This window comes from Macaca thibetana, chromosome 1 (assembly GCF_024542745.1).
Source record: "Macaca thibetana thibetana isolate TM-01 chromosome 1, ASM2454274v1, whole genome shotgun sequence".
Classification (NCBI taxonomy): domain Eukaryota; kingdom Metazoa; phylum Chordata; class Mammalia; order Primates; family Cercopithecidae; genus Macaca; species Macaca thibetana.
The window spans coordinates 41,297,725-41,315,104 of record NC_065578.1 but is presented as its reverse complement, the minus strand read 5'-3'; the positions used below and the strand labels follow the sequence as shown (position 1 = coordinate 41,315,104).

At 38.3% G+C, this 17,380-nt stretch overlaps 2 protein-coding genes across 12 annotated transcripts in view; one reads left to right on the top strand and one right to left on the bottom strand.

The window, feature by feature from the left end:
• Window positions 1-17,380, bottom strand: part of PPCS (phosphopantothenoylcysteine synthetase) — a 1,013,452-nt gene that overhangs the window by 218,281 nt on the left and 777,791 nt on the right. The gene's annotated exons all lie outside the window — the stretch shown is intronic.
• FOXJ3 (forkhead box J3) overlaps window positions 1-17,380 on the top strand; it is a 152,294-nt gene that overhangs the window by 94,138 nt on the left and 40,776 nt on the right. For all 8 annotated transcript variants that reach the window (XM_050798674.1, XM_050798645.1, XM_050798704.1 and 5 more), the window contains one exon: window positions 7,396-7,479. In XM_050798674.1, the coding sequence (XP_050654631.1) occupies window positions 7,396-7,479 (84 nt within the window). The remainder of the gene's footprint in view (window positions 1-7,395; window positions 7,480-17,380) is intronic.

Sequence of the window (17,380 nt, the reverse complement as noted above, 5' to 3'; positions counted from 1 at the left end):
AGCAAGGTGTTTACATTCAACCACTTTTATTCAAAATTCTATTAGAGGTCCTAGCCAATGGAGTAAGACAAGAAAAAGAAAGAAAAGGCATCCAGATTGAAAAAGGATAAGTAAGCCTGTCTTTATTTGCAAACATTAGATCCTAAGGAATCTGTGGAAAAAACTAGTAGAAATAATATGTGAGTTTAGCAAGGGTACAAGCTACAAGGAAGGAATGCTTGAAAAATGAAGTTAACAAAAGCAAGATAATGAAATACTGTAGGGATACATTTTAACAAAATATATGTGGACCTGTTCACTGAAAACTGCAAAACATTACCAAGAGAACTAAGGGCAGATCTGCATGAATGGAGACATGTATAGTATGTTTGTGGAGTGGAAGACTCAATGTTAGATGCCATTCCTCCCCAGGTAGATTTATAGAGTTAATGTAAACTCAGTAAAAAAAAATCCTAGGCTGGGTGCAGTGGCTCACAGCTGTAATTCCAGTGCTTTGGGAGGCTGAGACAGGAAGATCGCTTGAGTCCAGGAGTTCAAGACCAGCCTGGGCAACATACAAAAAAGAAGACGAATTTGCTAGATGTGGTCGTGCATGCCTATGGTCCCAGCTACTTGGGAGCCTGAGGTGGGAGGATCTCTTGGGCCTGGAGGATGAGGCTGCAGTGAGCCATGATTATGCCACTACACTCCAGCCAGGGTGTCGGAGACCCTCGCTAAAAAAGGGGAAAAAAAAAATCCTCATAGGCTTCATTTTTAGAAATTGGCATTCTGGTCCTCTTATTTATGTGGAAATGCAAAGGGCCTAAAATAGGCAAAATAATTTTGGAAAAAAACAAAGTTGGGCGAGCCACTGCCAGCCCACAGGTCAGCTTGTGGTGGTGGTGGTGGGGAACCAAAGTTGTAGGATATATACTGCCTGATTTCTAATTTTTATACAGTTAACAATAATTAAGACAAAATGGTATTGGCGGCTGGGCATGGTGGCTCACACTGTAATTACAGCACTTTGGGAGACTGAGGTGGGCAGATCACTTGAGGTCAGGAATTTGAGACCAGCCTGGCCAACGTGGCGAAATCCCATCTCTACTAAAAATATAGAAAAATTAGCCGGGCATGGTGGTACACACCTGTATTCCCAGCTACTTGGGAGACTGAGGTGGGAGAATTGCTTGAATCTGGGAGGTGGAGGTTGCAGTGAGTGAGATCATGGCACTCCATCCACTGCAGCCTGGGTGACAGAGTGACTCCCGTCTCAAAAAATAAAAAAATAAAAAATGGTATTGGCATAAGGATAGACATGTGATCAATAGAATAGAGTTTAGAAATAGACTGTCGTGTGTGTGTGTGTGTGTGTGTGTGTGTGTGTGTGTGTGTGTGTGTTTTGATAGAGGTACTGATGTAATTCAGTAGGGAAATGTTACAATATTTTAAAGAAATTATGCTGTATATCTGAGTGGACAAAAAATTAATATTGCTCCTTATCACACACTTATACAGAAAATTAACTCTAGGTATACCAGAGACCTAAACATGGAAGTTAAGACTGTAAAACTTCTAGAAGAAAACAGTGGAGAATATATTTGCTATCTTGGAGTAGGCAAATTAAAGAAAAACATATAAATCACATACCATAAAATGAAAATTTGATAGATTGGACTTTATTGAATGAAAAGCTTTTTGCTCCTTACAAGGTTCCATTATGAAAACAGATAACCACAGATTGTGAGGGAATACTCACAGTACATATTCACATAGAAATGACTTGTTATTCGGAATATTAAAAAGTCTCATAACAGAAATAGCCTATATTCTTATAATCCAAATAAAACATGGGCAAAAGATATGAATAGACACTTTACAAAGGATAATATATGGGTGGCAAATAAGTACGTGCAAAGATGTACAACATCTTTATTTGTTAGAGAAATGCACTTGAAAATCACTGAGGCACAACCACACATCAGTAGAGAGAGTATAATTGAAAAGGCTTAAAATACCAAGTGTTGGCAAGAAGGGAACAGCTGTATTGTCATACCCTGCTGTCGAGAGTGGAAAATAGTTTGACAGTTTGAGTTCACTTGTATGAAATGCTAGAAAATACACAATGATAGGAATCAGTGGTTGTGTAGGATGAGAGAAGGTGAAGGAAAGGGAATTGCTTCCTGAGTCACGCAAAGGAGATTTTTAGGGTTCTGTATTTTTAGTGTTAGTTACATGAATGTATACAATTGTCAAACTTTCTTAAATTGCACACCTAAAATGGGTGCATTTTATTTTTATTTAAATATACTTCAGCAAAGTTGATTTAAAAATAAAACTAGATTGAGTGTGATGGCTCATGCCTGTAATCCTAGTGCTTGGGATGCCTAGGTGGGAAGATCCTTATAGACCAGAAGTTCAAGACTAGCTTTGGCAACATAGCAAGACCCTGTCTCTACAAAAAGATAAAGAAAAATGTTAGCTGGGCCTGGTGGCAGGCACTTATAGTCCTACCTACTCAGGAGACTGAGGAAGGAGTGTTGATTAAGCCCAGGAGTGTGAAGTTGCAGTGATCTATGATTGTGTGCCACTGTGTTCCATTGTTGGCACCAGAACAAGACCTTGCCTCAACACCCTTTTCCCTGCCCAAAAAAACAAAAAAACCCACTTAAACAAAAACCTCCTGTTTCCTACTTGCTCCACATGAGCCTAGTGGTATAGACCCTACTCTGGGAGGAAATTGAACTGAGCCTGTGTTTGTTGATTGGCTATCTAAAATGTCAGTTCAGTTTTTGTGAGATTTCTATATTGTCTAACAAGGAAGAGCAAAGGTAACGCTTCTTAGATGGCCGGGTGTGGTGGCTCACCTGTAACCCCAGCATTTTGGGGTGCCCAAGGCAGGAGGATCACTTGAGCCCAAGAGTTTGAGACTAACCGGGGCAACATGACAAGACCCCATTTCTACAAAAAATCAGAAAACTAGGCAGGGTGCAGTGGCCCACACCTGTAATCCCAGCACTTGGGAGGCAGATCACCTGAGGTCAGGAGTTTGAAATCAGCCTGGCCAACATGGTGAAACCCCGTCTCAACTGAAAATACAAAAATTATCTGGGCGTGACGGTGGGCGCCTATAATCCCAGCTACCTGGGAGGCTAAGGCAGGAGACTTGCCTGACGGAGGTTGGAGGCGGAGGTTGCAGTGAGCTGAGATTGCGCCACTGCACTCCAGCCTGGCCAACAGAGGAGTGAGAGTCTGTCTCAAAACAAACAAACAAACAAAAAACCAGGCGTGGAGGTGGAGTGTCTGTGGTCTCAGCTACTTGTGAGGCTTGGGATCACTTGAACTTGGGAGGTCAAGGCTGCATTATGCCATGATCGTGCCACTGTGTTTAGAAAAAAAGAAAAGGCTGAGAGGTACTTTTTTGGTGGTAAAATATACATGACATAATTCTTACCATTTGAATCATTTTAGGTATACAGTTCAGTAATATTAAGTTCATTCACATTGTTGTGCAGTCATCACTACCATCCATCTCGAGAACCTTTTCATCTTCCCACTTAAATTTTTTTTTTTTTTTTTTTGAGACGGAGTCTCGCTCTGTCGCCCAGGCTGGAGTGCAGTGGCGCGATGTCGGCTCACTGCAAGCTCCGTCCCCCGGGTTCATGCCATTCTTCTGCCTCAGCCTCCCATGTAGCTGGGACTACAGGCGCCCGCCACCACGCCCGGCTACTTTTTTTTTTTTTTTTTGTATTTTTAGTAGAGACAGGGTTTCACCGTGTTAGCCAGGATGGTCTCGATCTCCTGACCTTGTGATCCTCCCGTCTCGACCTCCCAAAGTGCTGGGATTACAGGTGTGAGCCACTGCGCCCAGCAAATTCTTTACTCATTAAACAATAAGTGCCTATATTCCTTTCCCCTCATCCCCTACCAACCATCATTCTACTCTTTGTCTCTAGGAATTTTACTACTTATAAGTGGAATCATACAATATTTGTCCTTCTGTGACTGGCTTATATGTCAGAGTATCTCTTTTGTTTTTTTGGAGACAGTCTCACTCTGTTGCCCTGGCTGGAGTGCAGTGGTGTGATCTGGGCTCACTGCAAGCTCCGCCTTCTGGGTTCTTGCCATTCTCCTGCCTCAGCCTCCCGAGTAGCTGGGACTACAGGTGCCTGCCACCATGCCTGGCTAATTTTTTGTATTTTTTTTTTTTTTAAGTAGAGACGGGGTTTCACTGTGTTAGCCAGGATGGTCTCGATCTCCTGACCTCGTAATCTGTCTCCTCGGCCTCCCAAAGTGTTGGGATTACAGGTGTGAGCCAGCGCCCCCGGCTAGAATATCCCTCCTTTTTAAGGCTGAATAATACTCTATTGGATGTATGTGGTGTATTTGTTTATCCATTTATCCTTCAATGCACACTTGGGCTGCTTTACCTTTTGGCTGTTGTGAGTAATATTACTATGAACATGGGTGTGTAAATACTTGACTTTCTACTTTCGTATCTTTTGGATATATATCCAGAAATGGAATTGCTGGATCATTTGGTAATTCCATGTAATTTTTTTAGGAATTGCCATATTTTCTACAGTGGTTACACCTTTACACATTTCTGTCAGCAGTGCATAAGAGTTTCAGTTTCTCTACGTGCTTGCCAATACAGGTTGAGCATTCTTAATCTGAAAATTTGAAATACAAATGCTATAAAATCTAATACTTATTGAGCACCAACATGATGCCACTAGTGGAAAATTCCATGCCTCACCTCGTATGATGGATTACAGTTAAAATTTTGTTTTCATGCACAAAATTATTAAAATGATTACAAAAAATTACCTTCAAACTGTGTATAAGAGTTTATATGAAACATAAATCAATTTTGAGCTTTAGACTTGAGTCCCATCCCCAAGATATCTCGTTAGTTATATGCAGGTATTCCAAAATCTGAAAAAATCTGAAATCCAAAAGATTTCTGATTTCAAGCATTTTGGATATTTGGATAAGGGATATTTAGCCTGTACTTGCTATTTTCTGTTTTTTTTTTTTCATCATAGACATCCTAGTGGGTATAAAGTGTTATCTCACTATGGTTTTGCTATGTGAAGAGGAATTTTAAGGTCTCTTTATTCAAACCTGTGGTTTCAGAGGTCAGGCTCAAATACTTTGTTAGCCTGAACTATTTGGTGGAAGATTTTACAATTACTTTTGTGAATCTTTAATTATTAGAATTTGCATTTAGGCATTCAGGATTTTATGAATACCTAGTGGATAGTAATAGGCTATGGGCAAGTTTTTTCCCTTTTGTTGATTTATTTGTGACAAGCCACAACCATTCGTATTTTGTGTGGAAGAAGAGATATCTGTTTTTGTAATTTTATTGAAACGTTTACTTAAAAATCAGTGTAGTTTGGACATTGAATGGTTTCCCCAGATTAATACACATATACACACCCATCCAAAACAAAAGTAAACGCCGGAGTTTATCATTTCTATGAAAAGTGGTTTTTAAACTGTTGTCCAATGAATTTTGGTATTTTCTCTCCTACTTTATTTTTAATTTTTATAAGAACTCAGTGTAAAATTTTTCCCCATTGCATTTATTTTGAAACTTGCTAGCCAAACCTAAATCATTGTTTTCCCAAAATCATTGTTTTCCCATTTTTAGTGCTTTTTGTAGCATCTGCATTTTACAGGGTTCTTGGCAAGTTCATAGGTCCTACCTAGCAGATTCTTACCAGGTCTGGTAGACTCTTAGCTGAAATGTAGTGACTCTTTTGAAAAGATAACATAGAAATACCCCAGCAGTGGCTGGGTGATGAAATGAGTGTTAAGCTCCGGTACCTGCATCGACCAGGATCCGAGACATGGACACCTACCTTGTACACCAACAGTGTACACTGGCATGTACATAGTAACACCCAGTACACTGATATTCTTGGTGCAGTTTGTTAAACAGCTTTTTTCCCCTTCTCATTTCAACAGATGTTAATTGAGTACTTGCTTTGTGTCTGACATTGTGCCTGGCACTGTGGATATAGAAACAAGTAAAATAGTCCCTACCCTTAAGGAATACATATATATAGCCTAGAAGGGGATACAGACCTGTAAACAGAATTGAATGTTAATTGCAAACAATGGTCTAAATGTGTAAAAAGTATAGAGATCTTGCAGAGGGAGAGAGTGATGAATTCTTGGGTATGGCAGGAAGATCAAAGGAGGATTCCTTTGGATAATATGAGGTAAAATTTGAAGGTGGAATATGAGTTTGTCATTGGTATGGTGGGCATTAAAGTAGTGAGGTCAGCGTGTAGGACAGGACAGATAAACAGCATGGTATGTTCAAGAAAGTATAAGCAGATGATTCATGTTGGGCATAAAGTGTGAGGATTGATAGGTGAGAGTTGTATTTCCCGTCATTGTCAAATGTTGCCTTAAAAAACAGCCTAGGAAGATTAATGAGATAGTAGAGATGAAGACTAAATTTGGATGTGATCACTGGGATTAATTGTAAAACTAGGATGTACATTGTGTTTCTGTTTCTGAAATGCATATCTTCCTCCTTTCCCTCTTTCCCTTTCTTGAACTCCCTTCTTTCATGCTTTCCTCCCCCAATTGTGTGTATAGAGGCAGGATAATTGAAGGAAAAAGAGCTAAAAATCCAACTTTGTTTCTGTTTGTCTTTGTTCCTGGTTCTCACAACTTTGAATGGGAAAGCCACTTTATCTTTCTGTGTTTTGCTATTCTTGTTTGTATAATGTTTGCAAACTGTATCTATGGATCTATGCTTTTCCAAAGTTTTTTTGTTTGTTTGTTTTTTTGGAGAGTTACAGTTTCTGAGTGCCTGAAACACAGTAGGTGCTCCATACATATTTTCAAATGAATGCTGTGATAACTTGTATCAAAAAGTAAGAGGGAATAGTTAAGTCATGACAGAGTAAGCAGTAAAAAATGTATGCACATATCTTTGCTTCTTAGGAACACTTACTATATAAAATGTTTTCAAGCAGTTTGTCTTTAAAAATGTTTCACTAACCATGTAGATTTGTGAGGTCCCAGGATATAGAAACTACAGTATCTTTATACATTAAATTCTTTTAATGTCATATAATTAACATCTGTTCAGTTGAGAATCACTGTATATTAAAAATGTGTTTTGTTGATCATTTTCTTTCTAAATTTTGGTGTGGCAGAAGTTCTTAGATTTGGATTCTTCAGCTTATGAATGTTTTCTTTTAATAATGTAACTATATGTGGATATATTTTCTTATATAATCTTTTTCTCAGTTCAAAACAAGTGTTTCTTATGCTGTTTTTCCATTGTATTTGCAGAATGTTTGCTTTTGATGCAAAAGATTATAAAAATCCATTTTAATATCATAGGGTTGCTGTACTATACTGTTAATATAATTTCTTTACCTCTAGGGGTCCTATTGGGCAATAGACACCAATCCGAAGGAAGATGCGCTGCCTACTCGGCCAAAGAAGAGGGCACGATCTGTAGAACGGGTAAAGGCTCTTTGTCATAAATTTAGTATAATGCATTGAATATGTCTGAAATACAGATTTTTAAAGTTCTTTTCCAATGTAGCGCATGTAACTATAATGAAAGTAAGATTTTATTTGTGTAGCATTTTACATTTTTCAGAACACTTTTCAGACTCATTTTATTTGATCTTAACTCTGAGGGGCAGTTTAGGACTTAAGCAAAAGGTTTTGTCATAATTAGGGCGCAGCTGTTGTTTGAGACTTGAATCCAGCTTTCTTGAGTTTTAGTTTGGTATTCTTTTCTCTGCATCTACAACATTTAGGAATAGTTTTATGTAACACAGCTATTCCCTTCTATTATAGAGGACCAGTTTGGTTGCATTGAATTTTCCCCATTGTCCTCAAAATACCTTTTCCTGGTTCTGTCCATTTAATAGTCACTTTGTACACAACATTTCTAAGTTGTGTGTGTGTGTATTGCTTGTAAGATAATTCTTACTTGTGAATTAATGGTTAAAATTAGTTTGCAAGAGTGAAACAAAAAAGGAACTATAGTTAATATCCTAAGTTGTCTATTTTAACATATTTTTAGTCAGCACTTTGACTGCCATCAGCTTTCCTCATCCTTTCTACATTTCTAGCATCTCAGCTAATACATAGAAACACATATCCATCCTACCTTACTGTTCTTCAAGACCATTTCAAATGTTAACTGCTTTGTGAAGCTTCCCTTACTCTCTTCCATTTGTGTTCTAGAATTTTTATAAAACTCTTTTATAGAATTTCTCACACTTTGTAGAAATTATTTGTTTTTGTATTTGTCTCCTCTACTGGAATATGCGCCCCTTAAGGGCAGAGAAAATACCTTACATTTGTATCTTCTGTGTTACCATTTTTCACAGCTTATAATAGATACTAGTAAATGTTTGCAGCACGAATCAGGGCAAAGAGAATAGGATAAGATGAAAGAAACTGAGTAAATGCTTGGTCAAATAAATTTGTTGTATGCCCATTCCTGGTAAAGGGTTAAAACTTTTGAGCCTCAAAGATAAAGATCTCAAACTGTGATTAGATTGGGATCACATGAGTCCATGAGGTATAACAGCAGTGAGATTTAGTAAGGAGGATTTATTGGATTCAGCAGAGGGAATTCAGTAAGCCAGTTATCGGGATATATAAAATGAATTATTTGGCCAGAACAACTTTTGACTTTACACAAACCAGAGTTTAAGAAGTTAAAGTTTAGTATTGGTGACATGGTCTTCTGGTAACAGAACTAGACAATTTTTTTTTTTTTTTTTTTTGAGATGGAGTCTCGCTCTGTCGCCCAGGCTGGAGTGCAGTGACGCGATCTCAACTCTCTGCAACCCCCACCTCCTGTGTTCAAGCCATTCTCCTGACTCAGCCTCCCAAGTAGCTGGGATTACAGGCACCGACTGTGCCTGGCTTTTTTATATTTTTAGTAGAGACAGGGTTTTGCCTGTTGGCCAGGCTGGTTTCGAACTCCTGACCTCAGGTGATCCACCCACCTTGGCCTCTCAAAGTGCTGGGACTACAAGCGTGACCCACCGCGCCCGGCCAGAGCTAGACAATTTTACGAGATGTTGTAAGCTCAGTATGTTATCATTTGAGAAGGAATGAACATCAGTTTCTGCTCTCCTGCCTTTGCCTTTTTTTTTTTTTTTTTGAAAGCACTCCTCTCAGCTTATACCTAGCCTTTGCCTTTTAAAGTAGGCTTAATTCATGGAAATTATATGAATATGTGGAGTATAAAACATTTAGCAACTGTTGCCAGAATTTGAAGGAAGGGGAGAAAAATCCACATTTTAAAAAACACATAGCATTGTTAAACAATTTGGAAAAGATTGTTTGAAGAGCCGAAGAAGTGTGGTCTTCTCTATTTGCTTTTTTCTTCTGAAGTTCCTGAAATTTCAGTTATTTTTGGAAGTTGGAATTGGGTTAACAACTGTGCATTTCTTTTGGATATTAAGCTTGCCTTTTATTCTCTTTACCTGGTTTTATTTTCTTAAAGCAATCCCTCTCTATTTTTGAGAGTCTTCCTTTTTTTTCTGAGACTATATGCAGTTTTATAGTGGAGGCCTAAAGAAATACAGATTCAGGTTACAAAAGCATGTGTTATTGAATGTACATTTCGGACATATATTTTCTGTATTCATTTTCTACTGTTTTTTGATCATCACTTTAAAATGTAAAATATTCAGAAATTTACTTTTGTGGTATATTTTCACAAAATATTCATAACCATACAAGGGTCTTTCGATTACTAATGCTGATATTCATTTTGGCCTAAGCTGGGTATTGGTTGCCCCTGTAGGAGCATACAAAGAGGTTGGCTATAAGCAAAGGGCATATAATTAGGGGGACAGATATTGTTTAACAAATATCTAAAATATAGTGTTCTTACGAGACATAATTTCCTGCCCTGATAAACTGAATTACCTGTATTTTTCCTTTAGAGTTTTTTTTAGAATGGGAGGTGAGAGGTTATATAATATATAGTATTTTTGTTAGGACAGAGTGTATATTTTAAGTAACCTTTGGGTTTTTATCTAAGGAAATGCCTAGGGCAAATAGTGATGGTCCTGAACATGACCTTCAGACATTTAAAGGATAAAAGTTAAATGTAGATGGTAAATACATTGATGCCCCTCTAAGTTCCTTACTAAATTTCTGAAATTTGTGATTTCTTTGTCCATATGTAAACATTGAAATTCTATGTGAAAAAATAAAACTATTTCACACATTTTTAATTTTGAAGTGATGAGCTTTTGATGGAACAGAGAAAGAAGGCTTTCTTTCCCTTTTTTTTTTTTTTTTTTTTTTGTGCTCTTTTGGAGACTGGGTTTCACTCCGTCACCCAGGCTAGAGTGCAGTAGTACCATCATGGCTGGCTCACTACTGCCTCCACTTCCTGGGCCCAGGTTGATCCTCCTACCGCAGCCTCCTGAGTAGCTGGGACTACCACCACGCCCAGCTACTTTTAAATTTTTTTGTAGAGATGGGGTCTTGCCCTGTTGCCCAGGCTGGTCTCAATTTCCTGGGCTCAAGCAGTCCACCCACTTCAGCCTCCCAAAGTGCTGGGATTATAGATGTGAGCCACTGCACCTGGCTGAAAAAAGACTTTCTGAACTGCTAAAGGTAAGTGATTTTAATGCAAGCAAGGACATCATTATGTCTTAAATGGAAAATAAAGCTGACAGTTACCTCCATCCTAATAATATTTTTTCTTTATTATTTTATTTATTTATTTATTTTTTCTTTTGAGACAGAGTCTCACTCTGTCACCCAAGCTGGAGTGCAGTGGCACAATCTTGGCTCACTGCAGCCTCCGCCTCCTGGGTTCAAGTGATTCTTCTGCCTCAGCCCTTCTGAGTAGTTGAGATTACAGGCGTGCACCACCATGCCCAACTAATTTTTGTATTTTTAGTAGAGATGAGGTTTCACCATGTTGGCCAGGCTGGCTCCATCATAATATGCTTAACCCAGTTCTCTGGAATACTTACCTGTCCCCTCCATTTACATGAGCATAAGCCTGTGCTCTCTCTTCTATTATTATTATATTTCTTGCTTCTTTTCTTAATCCATGAGTTAGTTTATAAATCTCCTTTTCCTTTTAAAAATTTATTTCTTCTTATCATTTTTTAATCATATAATGGTCCCGAAGACCTTAAACAAATTGAATAAAATTTCAATTTATTGAAAAGATATTGAATAAAATGGTGAGACAGACTCCTCTAGTAGGAATCTCATGTTTCTTTTCTGACTTTACAACTTACTAGTTCCTGTGACTTTTGGCAAGTTGTTAAATTTTTTGCACATTAGTATTCTCAGCTATAAGTGAGAGGCTAAAAGTCAAAACAATAGAAGATTGTGCTGAATTTATGTGCCAAATGCTTTTTAAAGGATTTTATATGTATTAACTCATGTCATTTTAAAAATAACTCTGATGAAGCTGATGAACATGGATGTTAAGTGAGTTATCCAAGGTACTAAAAAATACCAAAGCCAGAATTTGAACTCAGATAGTCTTGCCTTCACAGTCTGTGCTGTCTACAACTACATTATTCTTCCACTAGTATTTGCTATGCTGAAGACTACAACACTGGATCAGAATTCTTTTTACAGATGCGTATTCTGTTGTGAGCTCATCATCCTTGATTTAAAGCAGAATTCCCTACATTAATTCAAACATATATAATTGAGTAACATAAATGTGATTATAAATGACAGAGCAAATATTAAGTAATGAATTTGGTAGACCAACTGAAGTGACTCAAAATATATAATGCTGCCTGGGAAGGCCTCTAAGGAAGAGGAATGAGACTTTGAGACTAATAATTTTGGTGCGAAAGTGGAGCTGTTTTTGTGTAGAAAATGCTAAAGGATGTTCCACTTGGAGACACAGCATGATTGACTAGTAAGTAAAAAGTACAGGTGGGCATAATTGAAGACCCTTTAAATTATTGTGAAGAACTTAGGCTAGAATGTGGATATTTATATAAAGAGTAGACAGATTTGGGTAGATAACCTAAAGGTATGAGATCAGGACTTTTACTTTGATTTGAAAGCCCATAGTGTTGAGCAGTGAATCAAAACAGTTAAGGTATGTACTCTTCACAGAATAACCCATTGCAAGAGGAAGATGCTGAGTAGATACAGATGTTGTTGCAATGGTAATGGCCTGAGCTAGGGATATATACATGAATGAGAAGGTTCTTTAGAAAACTAGCATGCTTTCTGAATGCTGTATATACCTGTAATTATTTGTAGTGTCATTTTATCAGTTTGACAGATCTTTATTTTGTAGATACTGTATGCCAGGCATTGTACTAGGGTACTGTGGCACATACCAAGAAGAATAAGACATAAGACACATAATTTTAGGACAAGGGTAAACTACAGAAGGTATTTTAAGAAAGATAAACTATTGTGTGCACAGGAAGTAGGGATTATTTCTTACTAGTATTGTCTGAGGAGACTTTATAGGTTATGTGGCTTAGCTTTCAGGTGGAGACAGGCAGAGCAAAGTAGAAAGGATACCATTCAGGGTACATCTGTATAAATGAGGATTAAGTGTCTATCATGAAAAGTATTGTTCTAGATCCTGAGAAAACATCAATGAGCAAAACACAAAACCTACATCCTGTCCTCATGAGGTTTGTATTCTGATTGAGGGGAGGAAGTTTAGAGAGAGAAAGATATGAGTAAACACAAGATAAGAGGTCTTTATTAAAGGTATGGGGTAGAAAAGTATTAGGATTTGAGTGGGAACACAGTAGTTAATTTTGTCTGGATAAGATTTTCCTTTTTGAAGTTAATTTTCTTTATAAAAATTAATGCTTATCAGACCACACCTTTTGTATTCTAAGCACTGAGTTAAGTGTTGAGGGGAACAGTTGGTAAACAAGACAGTCATACCCTCTCCTGATGAAACTCTTACTCAAGCAGGAAGATAAACTGATAAGGTAGGATGAATGTACATTCCTGGTGTTGCTTATTGTCTCAGCGTAACTACTAGTTCCACGTTCATTCTCCAGATAGCATGTGGATAATAAATTATGTGGTCACAGTAAGATAAGGGTCTTTGAGAACTATAGGGCCATGTAGCAGAGAGGCATAACAATCTAAGAATCAGGGAAGGTTTTTTTGAAGAAGTGATATTAATTGGAGGCCTGACGGATGAACTGAAATAGGACAGATTAGTGGGATTTGGAAGGTGAAAAACTGGTCGTAAAAAGGAATGCCCTCAAAGTGCAAGACAGGTCAGTATGGCTGACCGAGCATAGAATCCCATAAAGACAGTAATTCCTTACTCTTCAACTTTTTATATCCTCCTCCTCCTCCTCCTCCTCCTCCTCCTCCTCCTCCTCCTCCTCCTCCTCCTCCTCCCTTCTCTCTTCTCCCTTCTTCTCCCTTCTCCCTTCTTCTCCCTTCTTCCTTCTTCTCCCTTCTCCTTCCTTCTTCTCCCGTCTCCTCCCTTCGTCTCCCTTCTCCTCCCTTCTCCTCCCTTCTCCTTCCTTCTCCTTCCTCCTTCTCCCTCCTCCTTCTCCCTTCTCCTTCCTTCTTCTCCCTTCTCCTTCCTTCTTCTCCCTTCTCCTTCCTTCTTCTCCCTTCTCCTTCCTTCTTCTCCCTTCTCCTTCCTTCTTCTCCCTTCTCCTTCCTTCTTCTCCCTTCTCCTTCCTTCTTCTCCCTTCTCCTTCCTTCTTCTCCCTTCTCCTTCCTTCCTTCTCCCTTCTTCCTTCTTCTCCCTTCTTCTTCCTTCTTCTCCCTTCTTCTTCTCTTCTTCCTTCTTCTCTTCTTCCTTCTTCTTTCTTCTTCTTCTTCTTCTTCGAGACCGGGTCTTGCTACATTTCCCAGGCTGGTCTCAAACTCCTGGGCTCAAGTAGTTCTCTTGCCTTGGCCCCCCAAAGTGCTAGTATTAAGGTGTGAGCCACCTGTGCTTGGCCAGTTTCCTGACCTTTTTGCATTTTGCTTTTAAATTTGGGCTTGCAAGCAATTAAACTATTCCAAGGAAACGTGTCAAGGAGTAGAAGAAGGAACACATATCTTAGGTAGTTTTTTAGCAGTAGATCATGCCTGTAATGCAGCACTTTGAGAGTCCTGGGCATCAAGGTAAGACCTACCTCTCCATTTCTACCAAAAAAAAAAAAGAAAGAAAGAAAACTGGGTGTGGTGGCACCTGCCTCTAGTCCCAGCTACTGGAGAGGCTGAGGCCAGAGGATTGCATGAGCCCAGGAGTTTGAGGTTGCAGTGAGTCATGATTGTGCCACTGCACTCCAGCCTGAGCAACAGAGCAAGACCCTTTCTCAAAAAAAGAAAGAAATGCCTTAAAACAGTGAGTGCTCCACATGTAAGTGAAATTATACAGTATTTTCTATCTGTGGCTGGCCTATTTCACTTAGCATAATGCCCCCAGACATTCATGTTGTCGCAAATGACAGAATTTCTTGTTCTTTAAAGACTAATATTTCATTGTGTATGTGTACTACATTGTTTCCACCCATTCATAGGCACTTCGGTTATTACCATACCTTGGCTGTTGTGAATATGCTGCAGTGAACATTGGAGTGCAAATATCTTTTTGACATACTGAATTTATTTCCTGTGGGTATATACCCAGTAGTGGGATTGCTAGATCATATTGTAATTCTATTTTTAGTTTTTTGAGGAACCTCCATCCTGTTTTCCAAAATGGCTGTACTAATTTATAATACCACCAACAGTGTATAAGGATTTCCTTTTCTCCACATCCATGCCAATACTTGTCTTTTATCTTTTTGGTAATAATCAGTCTAACAGTTGTGAGATTATATTTTACTGTGGTTTTAATTTACATTTCTCTTATGATTAGAGATGTTGAGCATTTTTTCATATATCTGTTGGCACTTGTATGCCTTCTTTTGAGAAATGACTGTTCAGGTTCTTTGCCCATGTTGAAATATGGTTATATGTGTTCTTGTTATTGAGTAGGTTGAGTTCCTTATATATTTTGGATATTGTTCCCTTTTCTGATGTATTATTTGCATGTATTTTCTCCTAGTCTGTGAGTTATCTGTTCACCCTATTGTGTCCTTTGCTGTGCAGAAGCTTTTTAGTTTGATGCAATCCCATTTATCTATTTTTGCTTTCACTGCCAATGATTTTGGGGTCACATCCAAGAAATCTCTGCCCAAACCAGTGTCAAGGAGCTTGCCCCCCTGTATTGGTCCGTTTTCACACTGCTATAAAGAACTACCTGAGACTGGGTAATTTATAAACAAAAGAGGTTTAATTGACTCACAGTTCTGTGTGGCTGACAAGGCCTCAGGAAACTTACAATGATGGCAGAAGGCGAAGGGGAAGCAAGGCACGTCTTACATGGCAGCAGGAAAAAGAAGAGTGAGAGGGGAACTTTCAAACACTTAAACCCTCAGATCTTGTGAGAACTCACTATCATGAGAACCAGCATGTAGGAAACTGTCCCCATGATCCAGTCACCTCCCACCAGGTCCTTCCCTCAACAAGTGAGGATTACAATTCAAGATGAGATTTGGGTGGGGACACGGAGCTAAACCATATCATACTCTGTTTTCTTCTAATAGTTACAGAGTTTCAGGTCTAACACGTAAGTCTTTAAACCATTTTGAGTTTATTCTTCTGTAGGAGTGAGATAAGGGTCCATTTTCATTCTTCTGTATGTGGCTACCCAATTTTTCCAACCGTTTATTGAAGAGACTGTCCTTTCCCCATTGTCTGTTGTGGGCAACTTTGTTGAAAATCAATTAAGCTTAGATGTGTGGGTTTATTTCTGGACTTTCTATCCTAATCCACTGGTTGATATGTCTGTTTTTGTACCAGTACCATGCAATTTTGATTACTGTAGCTTTGCAATATATTTTGAACTCCTGTAGAGTGATGCCTCCAGCTTTTGTTCTTTTTGGTCAATACTGGTTTAGCTCTTTGGAGTCTTTTGTGGTTCCATGCAAATTTTAAGATTTTTTTTTTTCTATTTTTATGAAGAATGAGATTGGAATTTTGATGGTCAATTGCATTGGATCTGTAGATCACTTTGGGTAGTATGGACATTTTGACAGTATTTTTATTCTTCCAATTCATGAACATGGGATATCTTTCCATTTATTCATGCTGTCTTCTATGTCTTTCATCAGTGTTTTATAGTTTTTATTATACAGACATTTCTCTTTTTAAAATTGATTCTCAGGTATTTTATTTTTTGATGCTAATGTAAATGGATTTCTTTTTAAATTTTAATTTTTTATTTCAGTAGCTTTCGGGGTATAAGCAGTTTTTGGTTACATGGATGAATTGTATAGTGGTGAAGTCTGGGATTTTAGCGTGCCTGTCACCAAGCTAGTGGACATTATACCCAATAAGTAGTTTTTCATCCCTTACCCTCCTCCTGCCTTCCTCCTTCTGAGTCTCCAATGTCCATTATACCACTCTTTACACCTTTGCATACAAGTGAGAACATGTGATATTTGATTTTTGATTCCCGAGTTATTTCCCTTAGAATAATGGCCTCCACTTCTGTCCAAGTTGTTACAAAAGACATTATTTTGTTCTTTTTTATGGATGAATCGTATTCCGTGGTGTATATATACACATCACATTTTCTTTATCCACTGATTGGTTGATGGGCACTTAGGTTGATTCTGTATCTGTGCAGTTGTGAATTGTGCTGCAGTAAGCATAAACATGCAGGTGTCTTTTTGATACAGTGACGTATTTTCCTTTGGATAAATACCCAATAGTGGGATTGGTGGATTGAATGATAGATTTACTTTTAGTTCTTTGAGAAATCTTCATACTGTTTTCCGTAGAGGTTGTACTAATTTACATTCCTACCAGCATTGTATAAACATTCCCTTTCACGACATCCATACCAACAATCTGTTGCTTTTTGACTTCCTAATAATGGCCATTCTGGCTGGGATAAGATGGATGGAATCTCATTGTGGTTCAATTTGCATTTCTCTTATCATTAGTTGTGTTGAAATTTTTTATATATATTTTGGCTGGTTGTATACCTTCTTTTGGGAAACGCCTGTTCATGTCTTTTGCTCACTTTTTTTCTTGCTGATTTTTTTGTGTTCCTTGTAGATTCTAGATATTAGTCATTTATTGGATGCATAATTTGCAAATATTTTATCCCATTCTACAGGTTATTTGCTTATTCTGATGATTTCCTTTTACTGTGCAGAAGCTGCTTAGTTTATTTCCCATTTATTTTTGTTTTTGTAGCATTTGCTTTTGGAGTCTTAGTCACAATTTCTTTGCCTAGTCCAATGTCCAGAAGAGGTGTTCATGTACTTTTTTTTTTTCTTTTCAGACGGAGTCTAGCTCTGTGCCCCAGGCTGGAGTGCAGTGGCGCGATCTTGGCTCACTGCAAGCTCCGCCCCCC